This window comes from Acomys minous, assembly GCF_964271855.1.
Source record: "Acomys minous genome assembly, chromosome: 12".
Taxonomy (NCBI): Eukaryota; Metazoa; Chordata; class Mammalia; order Rodentia; family Muridae; genus Acomys; species Acomys minous.
In genome coordinates, this window is record NC_140493.1 from 2,516,494 (window position 1) to 2,534,701 (window position 18,208).

At 53.9% G+C, this 18,208-nt stretch overlaps 2 protein-coding genes across 5 annotated transcripts in view; one reads left to right on the forward strand and one right to left on the reverse strand.

Moving 5' to 3' along the window:
- The first annotated feature begins 2,754 nt into the window (after positions 1 to 2,754).
- On the forward strand, positions 2,755 to 4,812 carry TMDD1 (transmembrane and death domain 1). Its single transcript, XM_084749741.1, has one exon. The coding sequence runs from the start codon at positions 2,761 to 2,763 to the stop codon at positions 3,658 to 3,660; it is 900 nt and encodes a 299-aa protein (XP_084605867.1). The 5' UTR covers positions 2,755 to 2,760; the 3' UTR covers positions 3,661 to 4,812.
- SCN8A (sodium voltage-gated channel alpha subunit 8) overlaps positions 4,110 to 18,208 on the reverse strand; it is a 192,884-nt gene continuing 178,785 nt past the window's right edge. For 3 of the 4 annotated variants that reach the window (XM_084749728.1, XM_084749729.1, XM_084749727.1), the window contains 5 exons: positions 17,975 to 18,028; positions 17,365 to 17,502; positions 15,960 to 16,064; positions 14,466 to 14,736; positions 4,110 to 10,454 (listed from right to left, as the gene is read on the reverse strand). In XM_084749728.1, the coding sequence (XP_084605854.1) occupies positions 9,307 to 10,454; positions 14,466 to 14,736; positions 15,960 to 16,064; positions 17,365 to 17,502; positions 17,975 to 18,028 (1,716 nt within the window). In that variant the 3' untranslated portion in view covers positions 4,110 to 9,306. The remainder of the gene's footprint in view (positions 10,455 to 14,465; positions 14,737 to 15,959; positions 16,065 to 17,364; positions 17,503 to 17,974; positions 18,029 to 18,208) is intronic. The other variant, XR_014773114.1, reaches the window with a different exon arrangement.

The following is an 18,208-nucleotide window of genomic DNA, read 5'->3' on the forward strand; positions in this document are numbered from 1 at the left end:
GGCAGGGAGCGCGGAGTGAGTGAGGGTTAGCGGTTCTCTCAGGTCTGGGGGGTGGGGTGGGGTGGAGGGCAGGGAAATCGAGTTGGGAACCCAGCTGTCCCTTCAAGCAACAGCACCTCCAGGGGGCTGGGTAGGAATTCATGGGCCAATCCCCAGGGTCCCCACTTCACCTGCTGGGTTCTTCCTGTTCCCCGGTTTAGAAGCTTTGCACAAGAAGACAGCCTCCGGCTGCAGCACCTACCTCACGAGTATGGGGCAGGATGGCAGGGCGGGTCTAGCAATGTTGGGGGGGGCATACCAAAGAATCCAGGGATAGAGCGTGGGGGGGGGGCACGCCGGCCCTCCACTCCCTCTGCTAATATGGGGTTGGGATCCTCTCTCTCAGCTGTGACCATTTCTACCTCATTTTGCTGTGTGTTGTAATGTGCATATTTATCTCCTGTCTGACGATCTCCGCAGTTGTGGTCTGTCTACCTCAGAAGAGACTGTATTTTAAAAGAAAATATTACACAGTATTAAAGTTATGATGTGTGGTATCCAGAGGATTTCTTGGGGGTAGTGGGATGTGGGGGAGTGTTGGCTACTCCGGTCTGTCAGTGTCCTGGCTGTGGTTCTGAGTGTTTCTGGTCCTTCCACAGATAGTTAGGGGAGGAGGAAGAGGGGCCCCCAAGAGCAGCAGCACAGTCCTGGTTGACCAAGGTGGAGGGCAAAGTGTGGAGACACCTGAAGTCCAATGTTTCAGGCCATGTGAGGTCCTTTGTCTATTTCCTCACTGTCTTTCAGTCCCAGTTATGGTTGACAGCTCATGATAAACTGTTTAAAAGCTCTGTGGAGAAGCTGGGACCCACTACTATTTCAATTCCTTACCTGCCACAGCTAGACCGTCCACCGTAGGCCAAGGAAACTTAGGGTGCACTACAGGCTCATAGAAGGCAAAGCCAGAAGCAGCCTCTGGGGAAACAAATGTGTTTATTTCCAGGATTCAAAGAGCCCTACCTTTTGGTCCTTGGAGGTCCAGATGTGTCCTCTTGCAGCCTGTCACGTGCCTAGTGTAACACTGCCCCAAACTGCCAAGGACACCCTTGACAATCCTCAGTGGGGACAGCATCCTAGACAGATCATATAAATATGTGACTGTAAAAGCCAGTTGTGGGACTGGAGTGATGGCTCAGCGGTTAAGAGCACTGGCTGCTCTTCGAGAGGTTCTGAGTTCAATTCCCAGCAACCACATGGTGGCTCACAGCCATCTATAATAAGACCTGGTGTCCTCTGCCTGCAGGTGTACATGCAGATGTAACATTTGCATACATTAAAAAAAAAGCCAGCTGTGGGTGCTGGGGGTATGTCATGGGTATCTTCTCACAGCTGGCACGATTGTTTGATGGTGATACAGTCACTGCAAAGTATTTCTGTATCCCACTGAAGGACACATGGCTTTCTCTCAAGAATGCTGGGGAAATGGCCCAGCAAGTAGGGACCGAGGCGCAGAGTAAAGGCTGTGTTGGTCGTGGTGGCGCACGCCTTTAATCCCAGCACTTGGGAGGCAGAGGCAGGCGGATCGCTGTGAGTTCGAGGCCAGCCTGGTCTACAAAGTGAGTCCAGGACAGCCAGGACTACACAGAGAAACCCTGTCTTGAAAAACAAAAACAAAACAAACAAACAAAGCTGTGTTGGTGTGGCAGCTCTCGAGTAATTCCAGCCCTTGAAAGGCATAAGTAGGGGATCCCTCAGGGTAAGATGGACTAGCCCTATCAGTGAACTCTGGACTCAACTGAGAGACCCTGGCTAGGGGAATGAAGAGCCTCAGGCCACGCACATGCACGTGCCACCCTGCCCCCCAACAGACACAGGCAGGACGGGTAGAGGGGTCAGGAGAATGCGGAGGCTGGAGGGGTTGGTGTTGGCACCACCCATGTTTGTCACAGCATAAAATGGAGGCAGAAGTAGGGAGACCTGGGGTTGACTCTCAACCACCCAGCCCTGCAGAGCTGGTACACCACAAGGAAGCCTCAGCCCGTGGGGGAGGGGCTGTGGACAGGGGACTGGTCCGCAAGAATTCACGCACTGAGTCACAGGCCTTTGCTGAACACTTACCTACGGTCACTGTTCTGGTAATGGGGTGGGGGGGGGGCGCCCTCAGTCTCATGGGCGAGGCAGCAAACAAGGCAAGCAGCTGTGTGTTGGGTGTGGTAGGGGGCGGGGATTCTTAAGAGATGGGGCCATGGTGTGCGCGGACAGTATTCGTGGCTCCCAGAAGGCGTGAGACCGCAGGATCCGCCATGGAGGCCAAACCACAGTCAAGCCACCTTGGGAAATGTTAGGTTAAGTGTGGCCCCCGTGTGTGTGGGCATGGGAGAACCAGGAATTTGCCCAATCCTGAGAAGATGACGAGAAGACCAGCAAAGGTGAGGGCATGCTGAGAGGGAATCCGGGTCTTGGCTGGATTTGGGGGCTGACAGCAAGCAGACAGTCTGGGGTTTCTGGTAGAGGATGGTGAACGAATTAGTGGGGGTTGGGGTATCAGTGGGGCTGTTACAATGTAGTGCCCGGGCTCCCAGCCAATCCCGCCCGCCCTTCATTGGGTGCCTCTTTCTCCTAGACCCTGAGCGATCGGATCTGTGCACCCCGACCCCGACGCCCACCCCAGTGGCCGAGTTCTTTATACCTTGAGCGGTCCACGAATGTTCCTCTCAGCTGCGCCACAATCCCCGGCCTTGCAACAGAGCCTCGGCATTCGGAACCTCTCCCCCAGGCCCAGCCATGGTGTGGGTGCTGGTCCTGGCGTTCTACAGTGGGGCACTGGCCCCCACGAGCGCACTGGACGCTATGGGCCCCCACGCGGCAGTCCGCCTGGCGGAGCTGCTGACCCCGGAGGAGTGCAGCCACTTCCGATCGCTCCTCGAGGCGCCAGAGCCTGACTTGGACACCGAGCTGGCCAGGCTATCAGAGGACCGACTGGCGAGGCCTAAGCCGCCCACACCCTCGCTTCGGGCGCAGGGCCGGGTGGGGCAACAGCGGCGGGCCGCAGCCTTGCAGCCTTCAGAGGGGCCGGAAGACCGATCTGCCGACGCTAGAGAGGTCTCTGATGGCTGCCGAGAGGCGCTGGCGTCCTGGTTGGCGGCCGAGGCCCCAGCCCTGTCCTGGGACCGCGTGGCCCGGGCCTTACGGCGCAGCGGCCGCCCCGATGTGGCACGGGAGCTGGCTAAGAACCTGCACCAGCAGGCGACGTTACAGCTGCGCAGGTCGGGCGAGAGCTACGTGCAGCCGCCTGTGGTCCCCGCCCGGGCCCCGGCCCCGGCCCCGGCCCCGCGCGACCGCCGCGCTGCGGTCCCCTTGCCCGCCTGGGATGAGCTGGAGCTGATCGTGGAGCGCCTGCCGCAGCCCCCTTACACGCGCAGTCCAGCAGCCTGGGTCGGGCCGTTGGCGCTCGGCCTCCTCGCCGGCTTCCTGGGCGCGCTGGGCACCGGGTTGCTGATCACGGTGCTCACACTGTGGATCACGGGAGGCGATGGTGACCCCGTGTGGCCTCGTGCCCGTGGCCCTCCCGCCTTCTCCCTGCCCAAGCCAGCCTGGGCGCCCTGCGGCGGCTCGGAAGCAGAGCAGCTCCTGACCGGGGCATGGGCGCTGCAGCGGCCCTCGTCCCTCTGCCCGCCGCTGTGAAGCTGTGAAAGCGGGCAGCGCGCCAGACGGCGGCCATGCCACCATAAAGTTTCCAAAAGAGGCTGCAGTCTGTGGCTGGATGGACGGAAGTGGGTGGCGTGGGCCTCGGGAGCCGGCCCAAGGGTCCCCAGTGCTGCCAGCGGCCCTGTGCCATGCTTTTGGGTTCACTCTTCTGTCTTTGCGTGCCAGGAAGCTGCCCACCACTCCTTAGTGGCGCAGTTGGCCTCTTGAAACCAGAGCCTTGCTTGTGACTCGCGGATCACGCCCCAGCGCACAGTGCATGTGCACTAAGGGAGCCCAGAGTGTGCACGCGGAGTGTGCAGAGCCACTCAGTCACTCAGGTGCGGGAGCCTGGCACTTTCCCACCCACCTCTGGAGGACCAGTAGCTAGGGAGTCCTCCTCAGGCTTGGGGCGAAAGCCATGACAGAATGACAGGCCAGTCCAAGAGGAGAGTTGAAAACAAGATTGACGTAACCCTTTATTGCAAATTCTAAAGTAAAAAGATGTACAGTACAAAGTAAAATTGAAAATTCAGACTATAAACTTCCAATCCGCTTATACACGCTCGTTTCTCAAGCATTTCTGCCATTTCCGCATAAACAGAACAGGGAAAGAGTCGAAGGGGTCAGGAAGGGATTACAGCAAGGGGGTGGGGCGGGGGCGGGGGGTGGGGAAATAGAAGAATCACAAACCCCAGAAGCAAGTGCAAGGAAAGACACTTCTCGACCTGCTGTCCTCGTGATGAGAAGCGGGGGGTGGAGCAGTGCAGTTTAAAATGGCTCTCAGAATAGCAGCGCTTATGGTACTAACTAGTTCCTCTTCCTCAAGTCCGAAGTGTACGGTGCCCTTCCCTGGCGCCTTTGTCTCTGTATCTCAGAACGCTTTACAAAACATCTACTTAAAGCCTCACAACACCCCTGTGAGGTAGGTCAGTATTATTACCCCCATTTTACAGATGGGGGAAACTGAGGCACAGAGAGGTTAAGTGACTTGCCCAAGGCCACACAGCGAGCCAGCAGTCAAGCTAGGGATGGAACACACAGTTCTGTCCCTCTTCTGGAACCACTGGACCACGCTCCCCTTTACCTATGTACATTCTTTGCACACACGCACACGCGCGCGCGCACACACACACACACACACACACACACACACGCCACATGTGCACACCTGCCCACTTCACCCCACTTAGCCTCTTATGTACAGCAAACAGCAGTGGAGTCAGGGTCAGGGGCGCCTCAGGAGTGTTTTAAGGGAGGATGTCTTGGCAATCTCGAGAGGCAGCAGGAAGCACAGGCAAGTCTTGGCCTCTCAACCCAGACTTCCTCTTCTCCTGACGCCCCCGGCTGACTGATGGCAGCGGATTCTTTAGGGGGCAGGGAGAGTACCTGAAAATGAAGGAAGCTTTTTGCAAAAAACTTTGGGCAACATCTGAGAAAAGAAAGAGGCATCTTTACAGAAGACGCCCAGGACTCAAGTCACCAAGTCCTAAGCCATGGCAATCTCACCTCCACAGAAGGCCTGGAGGCTGGGGTGAGGGACACGGACGGGACTGACCTACCAGCCATCTCTCTCAGTTCAGTTACTAGAGTGGGCACTTCAGGATCCTCCTGAGTGTTCCTGGACCAGGAGACATGGCCTGGAGAGGGATGTCCCCCGGGGGTGCCCCCTCCCCTGCACGAATGTGAAGGGGACGACGGCCCCAGTCTGCCGGTCTGATTGCAGGAGTGGATGGAGGGCAGAGCCCAGCACTAGCTAGTGGAGTGGAAGCCGCTGGGCAGCGAGCTGGCATTAGCTTTGGGAGATGGGTAGTTTTAAATCATATCCATGAACAAGGCAGAAGTAAGGCCAGACCAGCTGGGTTGGCTGAAGTCCTGTCGGGGGCTCTGCTGGGTGGGGCCGGTGAAGGAGGGCGCTAGGCTAAGGAGCCATGCTGCATGCAGTCGGCAAGCAGGGACCTGGGAGGTCGGGACCTGGCTTTTCGCTGCAGTCTCTACTTAGCCAGAATCAGGAGGCTCTGGCTCCCTTTCTCCTTTCCCCCAAATGCTCCAGGGTCCCGGTTCCCAGAGCCCTTCCAGAACTCAAGAACAGACACACACCAAGGCAGGCTTCCCTCATGTGGTAAAAAGGGTCATTTTTATTTTGTTTCCTTTTGGCTTATAGTAACTTACTTTTTCCCCCTTTTTAAAAAAAAAACAAAAACAAAAACAAAAAACATGTCTCATTTAGGGCAGCGTTGGCCTCCATGCATTTGCTAATACACTACTGGTCTTTTACAGTTTACACTGGTTGTGGTGATAAAATGGAAGAAGCCCTTTGGGCACTGAAGCTCCAGGGGCCCTGACAGGGAGCTGTCTCTCTGCCCACAGCTCATTTCCAGGTGGTGAGAGCAGGCCACCGGATGCAGAAGGGACGCCCTGCTCTCAGCCTCTGCTCCAGACCCCAGCCTCCTCACCCAAAGCCTCGGGAGTTAAGGAAGAGGGGAAAGTGTCTCCACACAACCAGCAGTCGCCACCGCACCTACTGCTCAGGGGCTTTCGTTCTGCATTTTAAATGAACAGCATCACATGACTTTTGCTTTTTGTCCTTTTATTGTATTTATTTATTTATTTTTAAAGGATTGTGAAATATAAATACTGCACCAAGGACCTGGCTACAAAAAAATAAATATTTATATTTATATATCTATATATATATATATATGCGCAGTGGCACTGGCTGCTGCTCTCTGATAGGTTCGTGAATATTTGGCAAAGCGCTGCCACTTGCTCACTCAGTGAGGACGCAAAACGAAACGAAACCAACCAAAAACTGCCATAGCTGATTCAATGCCTGTTAACTGTGGGTGTGAACTGCTGGTGATGGTGTGGTTCACGAGACGTGGGGCGCAGGATGGAGGGGAGTGGCTGGATGGAGGGACCGAGGGTGAGGGGCACTGGTGGGAGAAGTCCAATCAGAGTGAAGGTTCGGAGCGAGCAAAGGTGGTTTCTTCCCCAGGAAGCTGTCGGAGGGTGTGAGGAACCGAGGGAACAGCCGCTGGGCTGGGGGCGGAGCTGGGGGCGGGGCTAGGGGCGGGGCTGAGGGACCAAGGGTCAGACCTAGTAGCTTAAGGACATTAAGAGCATGGCGCTTAGTGTTCCTAGCAGGATCAAATAGCTGTTGCCCATCTCAAGACCTAAGAACAATGATTAAGTTTAGCCAAATCTTGCATAGAAGTGGTTAGAATTTATTGCACATTGGAACAAAAATATATATATTTTTTGTTGTTTTGGAAAAGACCATTAGCAATAAAAAATTTTTTGTCTGTCTGTCTGGTTGGGGGGTATACATTGGCTGACAGCATCTAAGTTCTAAGAAGAAAGGAAAGTATAAAAAATAAAAATAAACATGACAATGGCATAAGCCAGAAGCCATTTCCTATTTTATAAGTTAGTAATTTGTATTTACAAAAGGCATGCCAATAAAATAAAATTATATATTACAGTATTTATAATTCTCTTAAAAAGAATAACCACACGTCAGCTCCTGTTTTGTGCTGTTTACTATGTCGCCTGCACGTGACACTCTCTCTGTCCTAGCGCGGGGAAGGGGGGGGCGCTGACACAGGTCCTGAGCTGGTCACGGCGTCCTCGCTCAGGAGAGCTGGACAGTATCTGTCGGTCCAACGCGGTAGGAAGCTGCTGACTGGCTGTGGTTTGTTCTATGCAAAACTAGTCAAGTGGACTGTGAGATTACATCCAAAGTGCTTCAACAGCAAGGCAGACTGGTGTGTCCAATGTGTCTAGTGATGGGCTATGTTGTTTTGGTTCAGAGAGACTTTCTGACATTCAAGTGCAGCATCTTGGCTGTGAAAGCTTGTGGTCAGGTGAGACATCCTGGACTAAGAACTGTATTCTGTAAAGCAGGAAATGGGATGAAGACATGGCCCTCCCCCCACGGCAGTGGGCAGGCCACCAAGCAGAAGGCAAGATGGGCTGAAAGGAAACGGCAGGGGGAGCGACACCCTAAGAATCACTACAGAGTCCCTTTCTCACAAAAGCCAGCGTAGAAACAAGACCGACCGGCCTTGGTCCAGAGGCAGCTCCATCTCTACCTCAGGTCCCTGCTCGCTATCAATATTCTAATCGCAAGTGGCAGAGCCCACAGCCACACCCCAGACAGCACTGTTGCCCTCAGCCGGCCCTGGGCAGTGGGAAGGAAAGCCCTGCTGGCTGGGGGGATGTGATGGAGGCAGGGAGAGCCATGCAGGGAGGAACTGGCGACAACCCCTCGGCAGGACAGGGCAGTTCAGGGTATCTGAGCCTCCTTTCCATGTCTACCTGAGCCCGGAGAAAAGCCATAATGCAGATAGGCGTGACACTAAAGGAAGTAAGCACCCCATGGCCCCAAAGAAAGGTTTCTGTAAGTCCCCCCAAAGGCCTCCTCGGGGTAGCATGCTAGCTACTGTGAACGGCACTTTGATCTCTACCCCAGTCAGTCGTCAGTTTGCCAGCACGAAGGCGAAACAATCATCGTAATATTGCAAGATACAAATGAACTATTTTTTCTATTTGTTTGTTTGTTTTAGCCCTAGGATTTGGTTTTACAGTGACATTAATAGTACAAGCCACTCGGGGCCGAAGTCTCCTCACGTGCTGGACGGAGCAGCACTGGATGGTTTACCTTGCGGAGTGCGCAGCAATGGCTGTAGGTTAGAGATGTCTGTTAAACACGTACACACAACGGATCCATCGGGTTGGCGTGTTTTTGTTGGTGGTGGTCAATTGGTTAATTACGTTCCCCTACCCAGAGGGGTATGAGAGAAGGGCTGCAGCCGGCGCGGCACTCTTACCATTTCTGCAGATCCTGTGGACGGAGCAGGGCTGGGTCCTGTCCAGAGGCTGACCCGACATGGGGGGGAGGGCAGGTGGAACAGTGGCTTGTGGTGAATGGGTCTCATGCATGACTCCTGATCACAGCATGCCAGCATGCAAGTCGTCTCTACGCGTTGAGCGAGCACGGTTGTTTGGGATTGGCCTGAGCAAGTCCTCCTCAGCCTGAAGGGACCTGATTGTCTTCCCGCACCCTTCTCCAAACTGCCTGACACCCTTGTGGAGAAGACGACGTTTATGTCAAAGGAACGGACATTAGTGACATGAATGTGTGTGTGTGTGTGTGTGTGCGCGCGCATGTGTGCGTGCGTGTTTGTGTGTTTTTGCTGCTTCGCTTAGTAGGAACACAAATATTGTTTGCACGAACAAACTTTTAAAGTGATGCTTTCTGCTTCTGAGAATCGACAAAACAAAATAAAATAAAACAAAACAAAACAAAATAAAATCCATTTGGCTGCGACGGCAATCTGCTGGTCCCGGCAGCCGCCTCTGTTTTGTATCCTGTTAAGTTTAGTCCTAAGTTGCATTGACTGAGTAACATGCAGTAACCATCTGCCCAAGCGATAGAAAACCTGTGAGTCCAGAGAGCAGGGTCCTCTGCCCCTGGCAGGTCACTGCTCAAGGTGCAACCGTGTCACACGGAAGCGGACTGTGTTTGGTGTAGGTCTCCAAGTACGACGACGTCGTCTCCACAGCTGCTCTGCGTCCCGTGCCAGTGCTAAGCCAGCGCAAGCTTCCCTTCCTCCTCCTCTTCCTCCTCCTCCTCTTCCTCTTCTAGCACTTGGCCTCTCTCAGCTCCTTTGGCCTCTTGGCTCTCTCCCTTCTCCCTTCCTCGGCCCGTTGCTGCTTCTCCTTGTCCGGTTTCGTCACGCTGTCGTAGGAGGGGAGGGAGGCCGTGGATGGGGTGCTCTCCTTTTTCTCCCGGTGCGTGCCTCCGTTCTCCAGCTTATTAGAAGTCATCTTCCTGCAGATGAAGCCCCGCCTCGCCAAGTGTCCCCTGTAGGCACGCTGCAGGACCACGGCGGACACCTCCTCCTGCTTACGCCGCAGGGTGGTTGTGATGGGCTCGTAAGACACTTTGGAAGGGTTGGACGCTACGAACCGCTCCTCCATCTGCTGCCGCAGGATGTCCAACTCCCCGCTGTCTCCCAGGACTCGCTTGGTGAAGGCGAAGAGGATGTCCAAGCAGTGGATCCGGTCCCCGCTCACCATCGGCAGGTCCATGGCGATGAGCTCGATGGTGTTGGGCTTGGGTACGCGCAGAGGGTGCTCCAGGGCATCGGCGAAGTCGGCCAGCTTACAGTACTCGATGAACTGGGTGGCGTCTGGGTCAAACTTCTCCCAGATCTCGTAGAAAGTCTCGAAGTCGTCCTCGCTCAGAGGGTCAGCGCTCTCCTCCGTGGCCACGCTGAAGTTCTCCAGGATGATGGCGATGTACATGTTGACCACGATCAGGAAGGAGATGATGATGTAGCTGACAAAGAAGAAGATACCCACTGAGGGGTTCCCGCAGTCCCCCTTGAAGCCGCTGCCCGGGTGCTCCTTGTCCAGGCTGCAGTCCGGGGGCCGGTTCAGGATGGGCAGCAGTAGGCCGTCCCAACCAGCGGAGGTCGTGATCTGAAACAGGCAGATCATGCTGTTGCCGAATGTCTCGAAGTTGAACATGTCATCGATGCCAGCCTCATGCTTCACGTACGCAAAGTTGGACATCCCGAAGATGGAGAAGATGAACATGACCAGGAAGAGCAGGAGGCCGATGTTGAACAGGGCGGGCAGGGACATCATTAAGGCAAAGAGCAGGGTGCGGATCCCCTTGGCGCCCTTGATCAGACGCAAGATGCGCCCGATGCGGGCCAATCGGATGACGCGGAACAGGGTCGGGGAGACGAAGTATTTCTCGATGATGTCGGCCAGGAACATCCCTAAGGGAGGAGCAGAGGGCATGGTTACCGAGGCCATGGGCACCCGGGAGTTCAAAGGGCACGAAGAACCCTCATAATGAAACAGTGACACGCTCCAAACGAGTAGAAGAGGAGAGAAAACAGGTATATGGAAACTGAGTGCTCAGTGAGCAGACTGAGGGCAGCCAGCCCCTAACCCTAGAGGCATCCGTGGCCTCAACGGTTCTAAGGTTTTTACAGTTTTACTATGTGTGAATTCATTAACAATAAGGTATCCTCTGTGTTTAGGAAATGACGCAGGCTATCTTTCTATATTTACATATTTGAGATGTGATTTGGGTTTTGTCTGCAAGATTGGTCCCTCAGGTTAAAATGACTTTATATTATTCCTTCCTATGACTAAAACAAAGCAGATCTTTGTTTTCCTACTCAGTTTTCCATTTTTTTTCAATATGTGCACATACAGTTTTTCCAAATGTGCCCCATGATGCCATCAGATTTCTAAATCTATAGATAGAGAACAAGAGGGCTGCCCTCAGGACATATTTCCCTTTGACTTTCATGTCCTAATTATTCTGCGCATTTTTAAAAGATTCATTATTTATTATATGTAGAACATTCTGCCTACATGTGTGCCTGACCCCCAGAAGAGGGAAATAGATCTCATTACAGATGGTTATCAGCCACCATGTGGTTGTTGGGAATTGAACTCAGGACCTCTGGAAGAGCAGACAGTGCTCTTAACCTCTGAGCCATCTCTCCAGCCCCCTGCGCATTTTCAATGTATCTTATTGTTGTCTTGTTTCTCATCTCCCATCTCCTCAGGAGAGAGGCAGCCCTGGAGATTAAAGTGGGCTGCCCGGGGTGGCTTTCCACCTGGTACACCAAGATCTTCAACGGAAAGGTGTAATCAGAAGCCAGTTTCACTGCAGGTACCTTGACAGCAAGAGTTGGATGCAAAAGCAGAGGTGACATAAACATCTGGACGTCCTTTCTGTGGACCCACCTCAAGCAGACCACTTGTTTTAACGCTAAAGAGCAACACGTGGGAGTCGGAGGAAGGGCCACAGAGGAGAGAGGAGACGGAAAGTCCAGAGCGCGGGCTGGGGCTGCTCCCCGTAGGCTGTGCTACTTTCCGTCTTCTCTGCACCAAGGAGACGAGACGAGCTACTCAGCCACACGACGCTTCTAACTAGGGAAGTGTCTCCTAACCATACGAATTCAGAAGGCTCCAGAATCTCTCCTTTGAAGGCTTTAGGCCAGAAGAGAGGGGCTGAAGAGATGGCGTAGTGGTTAAGAGCCCTTGCAGGAGACCTGGGTTCGATTCCCAGCACCCGTATGGTGGCCCACAACCATCTATAGCTCCAATTCCAGGGAAGCCAACATCTCTTCTGGCCTCCAGGGCATCGTATGCATGCGGCGCACGGCCACACAGGCACATAGAATGGTAAAGCAAAAGGCCCGGTGGAGAGCTGCTCTTCCAGAGGTCCTGGGTTTAATTCCCAGCACCCACATGGCAGCTTACAACTGTCTGCAATTCCAGTTCTGGGGAATTTGATACCCTCTTCTGACCATGTCTGGACACCAGTCAAACATGTGGTGCACATGTATACATCCAAGCAAAACACATTAAAAAAAAAAAGCCAGGAAAGAACTGCCTTCCAGCAAGGGACCGAGGGAGAGTCTGGAGAGGGGCTGCCAAGGCTGCACGGTGCTGTTTCTAACACCTCAGACCCTCCCCTCCTTCCTCACACTTCTTGCATGGGGTGCTGCGGTCTAATGGCAGCAGTCAGTCTAGGGGCCAGAGACATGACTCTGGGTTCGGTGCCTAGAACCCACAGGGTGGTTCACAACCACGCATAACTGCAGTTCCAGGGGATCCGATCCAACACACTCTCCTGACCTTCATGGGCACCAGGCGTGCGTGTGGTGCACACACACAGATGCAGGCAAAACACCCATAAATACAACTAAGTCCCTTTGGTCTCAGTATGTAACCCTGGCTGTTCTGGAACTTGCTATGCAGACCAAACTAGCCTTGTATTTACAGAGATCTGCAGGGACTAGCGGGTGTGCATGTACGCAGTGACTTAAAAAGCACTGTCCTTGTGCAGGGTCACCTCAGATAACTCAGCTTTGGAATTCTTTTCTTGGGAAAAATGTCCCAAGATTCAGTGTTGCACATGCCAACTTCACTGTTAGAGAGAGGCGTAGGCAAGGGGGAGCCCTCTGCCTGTGGTAGCCACGGTCACCCACGCAGGAAGCAGGCTGCAGTCAGCGGTGCTCGGGGAGAGCTCCTGTGGTTCCGAGCACTGGCCAGCCAGCCAGATCTACCTGGAATCAATGCATGCACGCGTGGCACTTGGGATGCCTTTCAAGAAGGTTAGGGTGAGGGTTAGGGTTAGGGGCAGTGTGCCCTGAGGACAGAGTGCACATGTGTGCATGTGGGGGGTGTGTGTGCATGTGTGTATGTACTTACATGGGGGGAGGTCAGAGGTCAACCTTGGGTGTCATTTCTTAGGTGCTATCCAGTTTGTTTTATGAGACAGGATCTCTCACTGGTCTGGAACTGACCAAGTGGGCCATGTTGGTCAGCCAGTGAACCCAAGGGATCTACCTGCCTGTCTGTGCCTCCTGAGTGAAGGCATTCTTAGTGTGTGTGTCTTACCCTGGACATGGTTCTGGCGATCGAACTCAGGATCTCTTCTTGTACAGTCTACTTGTACAGGCTAGTTATAAGTCAATTTGACACAAGCTAGAGTGATCAGAAAGGAGGGGGCCTTAATTGAGAATACCTCTGCATAGTTTCTGGCTATAAGCAGCCTGTAGGGCATTTTCTAAACTAGAGATTGATGGGGTAGGCCCAGCCCATTGTGGCTGAGCAAGCCATGAGGAGCAAGCCAGTAAGCAGCATCCTCCATGGCCTCTGCATCAGCTCCTGCCTCCAGGTTCCTGCCCTCACTGCTTTTTTTTTATTAATTTATTCTTGTTACATCTCAATGGTTATCCCATCCCTCGTATCCTCCCATTCCTCCCTCCCTCCCATTTTCTCCCTGCTCCCCTCCCCTATGACTGTGACTGAGGGGGACCTCCTCCCCCTGTATATGCTCAAGTCTCTTCTTGGTAGCCTGTTATCCTGCCTCTGAGTGCCACCAGGTCTCCCCATTCAGGGGACGTGGTCAAATATGGGGCACCAGAGTATGTGTGAAAGTCAGACCCCACTCTCCACTCAACTGTGGAGAATGTCCTGTCCATTGGCTAGATCTAGGCACCTCACTGCTTTTGATGGGGAACTCTGAGTGAAATTAATCCTTTCCTCTCCAAGCTGCTTCTGGTCAAGGTGTTTTGTCACAGCAGTAGTGACCCTGACGGTGACACATGGCAAAGCAAGTCATTCGCTGAGCCATCTCCTCTGGCTATCGCCACATTAAAAAAAAAAAGGGGGGGGGGTTCTTTTACCTTTCCTGGTAGACTCTAAATACCTTGAAAGCAGATCAAATTTAATCTCTTCCTTCTGAGCTTCAGCATGTCCACCTGACAGTGCTGGGTACGCTCAGCAGGAATATACCATGTGACCTGCCTGAGTGAGACTGAGGAGCTCACACAGGAGAGATAACCGAGGCCCCTGCCGGCTCTGAGCAATTCACTGCTCCAAGAGAGAAATCTTCTCACAGCCAGGATCCTTGTCCTTCCTCTGGCTCTGCCCACCTGTCCACAATGGAGAAGATGCCCCGCCCACTCACCCACAACTATGAACAGGCCCTGCCCAACCACCCACAATGGAGAGCAGGCCCTGTTCACCCACCCATGATGGAGAGCAGGCCCTGTCCACTGACCCACAATGGTGAACAGGCCCCGCCCGCCCGCCCACCTACCCACGATGGAGAGCAGGCTCTGCCTATTCACTCATGATGGTGAACAGGCCCTGCCCACCCGAAATGGTCCACTGACCCACAATGGTGAACAGGCCCCACCCACCCGCAATAGAGCACGCCCCCTCCCCCCTCCCCCACCCAGGCCCCGCCCACTCACCCACGATGGAGAGGATGACCACCACGAAGTCGAAGATGTTCCAGCCAATGGTGAAGTAGTAGTGCCTCAAGGCGAACATTTTGAGCACGCATTCGCAGGTGAAGAAGATGACGAAGACCAGGTTGATCCAGTAGAGGATGTTCTCCATCTGCTTGCTCTGAGTGTCCGTCTCCACCATCATCGTCACCATGTTGAGACAGATGAGCATCATGATGACGATGTCAAAGGCTTGCTGAGTGACGAAGTCGAACACGATCCCCTGGATTTTGTTCTGCGGAGGAGAGGCAGGGCGGAGTTCACAGAAGGCTTTAGGCCCAGAGTGCCGCCGCCCTGCCCACCCAGTTCCTTGTGGCCTTCTCAGCAACAGTGTCTATCAGGAGCATCGACACAGCCCGTCAGGGTGGCTGGGCTCAGTGTCCTCAAGTGCCCCTCCGCTGTCCTGAGCTGGCATCACCATACCTGGGGGCCTTGCTCCTGCTCTGGCCGCTCTGTCCAGTCCTGGAGGCTGCTTTCCTCCCTAATTCCTTCTTTTTCTGACTCTGCAGACCAGAGGAGCGCTGGTCTGGGCGCCTACTCATCTTCACTAGCTCTCCTCAGGACTCCTGGGGTGCCAGACGCCCCATGTGAAAGCAGAGGATCATCCTAGCCTCTGTCCCTGCCTCAAACACAGTCAGTCAGTCTGAGGCAGGGTCCCCCTTCTGTGGTCTGGGCTGGCCTGCAACTAACTCAAGCAGGCCTCTCGAGTGCGGGGATGCTGGTCCCAATCTGAGCATGTGTATGTGTGGACATATTTGTAACACATGTAAGATATGTTTTAAAGATTTATTGCTGGGTGGTGGTGGCGCAGCCTTTAATCCCAGAACTTGAGTAGCTGGCAGATCTCTTGAGTTCAAGGCCAGCCTGATCTAAAGAGTGAGTTCCAGGACAGCCGCGGCTACACAGAGAAGCCCTGTATTAACCCTCCCCACCAAAAAAGAGATTTGTTTACATTTACTATGTGTGTATGGTATGTGCATGTGAGGTGCCTGGAGGGAGAAAGTGGCATTGTGTCCCCTGTGGCTGGAGCTACAGGTGCTTGTGAGCTGCTGACCTGGGTGCTGGGACCCAAGCCTGGGTCTCTGCATCTTTTTAGATAATCTGAGATTTTTTTTTTTTAATTATTTTATTTTTTAAAGATTCCTTTTTTATTATGTATACAATACCCTGCCTGCAAGCCAGGAGAGGACACCAGATCTCATTATAGATGGTTGTGAGCCACCATGTGGTTGCTGGGAATTGAACTCATGACCTTTGGAAGAGCAGTCGGTGCTCTTAACCTCTGAGCCATCTCTCCAGCCCCCGATAATCTGAGATTTTTATACTTTAATGTGGGAGACTGTGCTTGGCCTCCAGATGCAGGGTGAGGGTTAGCAGGCAGCACCGGGCGGCCGGGCACTTCCCTCCCCTTCCTTCACAGCAGCCCTAGTGTGCCCGCAGCCTGCCCTGGGTACCCACCAGGGGGCGGGGGATGGGCTTCTGGGGTTTCTTGGAGCCCAGCTTCTTCATGGCATTGTAGTACTTCTTCTGTTCCTCTGTCATGAAGATGTCCTGACCTCCAAAGTAAAGAAAGGATGAAGAAAGAGGACAGTTACAACTTGCTCTAGTGCCGCGGCCCAGCACGGCAGGGACTCCGCTTTCCCCCCAGAGGGCAGCCTGGGGCACCGGTCTCCTGCACGGAGCACTCCTGGGGCAGCTACTCGGTTTAGCTTGGGTGTCTGGAATCTGCCAGGCCAGGCAGTGAGAGGGGACTGTCTGACTACAGGCTCTTGGGGTGGGAAGTGGAGAGAGCAAAGGACCAGAGGCCAGTCCAAATAAGGGGAAGGAAAATTATTTATTTCTAGACAGGGTCTCAGTGTGCAATCCTGGGTGGCCTGGACCTGTGTAATGAGATTTGTCTGCCTCTGCTTCTGAGTGTTCACCACCATGCCCAGTGGCCCCCTTCCAAACACTTAAAAAAAAAAAAGATTTTTGAGTTCAGCAAATGGTGAATTCACTTTTTAAAAAAGGATTTATTTATTTATTGTGCATACAGTGTTCTGCCTGTATGCATGCCTGCACACCAAAAGAGGGTACCAGACCTCATCATAGATGGGTGGTTGCTGGGAATTGAACTCAGGAGCTCTGGAAGAGCAGAGAGTACTCTTAACCTCTGAACCATCTCTCTAGGCCGTGAATTCACTTTTTCTTTAAAAACAAAATTCAAAATTTGGAACTTGTGGTATAAGAAGGTAACTTAGAGGGTCAGGCGTGGTGGCGCACGCCTTTAATCCCAACACTCGGGAGGCAGCGGCAGGTGGATTGCTGTGAGTTCGAGGCCAGCCTGGTCTACAAAGTGAGTCCAGGACAGCCAGGGCTACACAGAGAGACCCTGTCTTGAGCAGGCAGCTTGGAACTCGTGTGGCTCACGGAACAGCCTGAACATAAACAAGAGTGGGCCTGCGTTCCAGCTTTATGAGAGCCACCACCTATGTGGGACAAGTGAGGAAGTGAACCCTTGGAGGATGGCCTCTCCCATCCATCCCCCATGCTATGGGCGCCAGGGGTCACACGGTGAGTTCTGTTTCTCAGCGCAGCACTAGCTGCTCCTTTTCCCTGTCCTTCCCTCTGGCAGAAAGCCCCGACAGGAGGGGCCTCAAGAATGTAAAACAGCAGGGAAATGTGGGGAGCCACACACTGCGAGGTTCAGCCCCAAACAAAAGGGGTGGGCTGGGGCTGGTGTCTGGACATGGCACCAGGGCGACCATAAGGTGGTGATTTGAGTTGTAGAGAAAGATAGAGGGGCATTTTCCCTCCTAAGAAGGAGGCTCAGCGCCCCTGGCCGGGCTGGCCCCGACCGCTGGCAGCGTGGGGGGAAACTTATCTTTTTCTTCTGTTGGTTGAAGTTGTCAATGATGACGCCGATGAACAGGTTGAGGGTGAAGAAGGAGCCGAAGATGATGAAGATGACGAAGTAGATGTACATGTAGATGTTGTCCTCGTACTTCGGCTGCTCGTCAGGCTGACGAAGGACAGGAAAGAGGGGCTTGAGGCGGTTCCTGGCTTCGGGGTGGTCAGGTGCCTGACTCCACTGGCCAAAGTCACCACCAGCCCTACCCTCCCTCTGTGTGGCTGGCAAGCTGGGGATGGGAGCCTCAGGCTCTGTCTGTCCTTCCCTGGTCCAGCTGTCCTTCCAGGGCACTGTCACTTGTAGGGATAAGGGACAGGGAAGCGAGGGGGGAGGGAGGGCTGTCTTTAACACTTTCACTCTGGAGCAGGACTGGGGTACCACCAGGGTCAAGCCAACAGCAGGGGCTGGTCATGCAGACAGTGGGGAAGGGGAAGGGCCCACAGCCAACACCACAAGCAGTGACGTATCCAAAGAGACACTACGGGTCCTTCATTCGTCCACACTTCCTTGTTCTCGACGTATCTACCATGCAGCTTGTTTTCCATCACTCAAGCTGGTCGCATTTTACCACGTGTGTCCTTACCTTCCGGGAGTCCACAGCGGCGTACATGATGTCCATCCAGCCTTTGAAGGTTGCCTGGGAAACAGAGTTAGCCATTAGACTGTGCCTGTTAGAGACTGGCTGGGAGCTGAGGCAGGGTCCTAACGGCCAGGGAGCTGAGGCAGGGTCCTAATGGCCAGGGAGCTGAGGCAGGGTCCTAACAACAGCCAGGGAGCTGAGGCAGGGTCCTAACGGCCAGGCCTAGGCCCAGCGAGG

What these genes read in the sequence shown, in the direction of transcription:
- TMDD1 (XM_084749741.1), top strand. Translation starts at nt 2,761, where the DNA reads ATGGTGTGGGTGCTGGTCCTGGCGTTCTACAGTGGGGCACTGGCCCCC.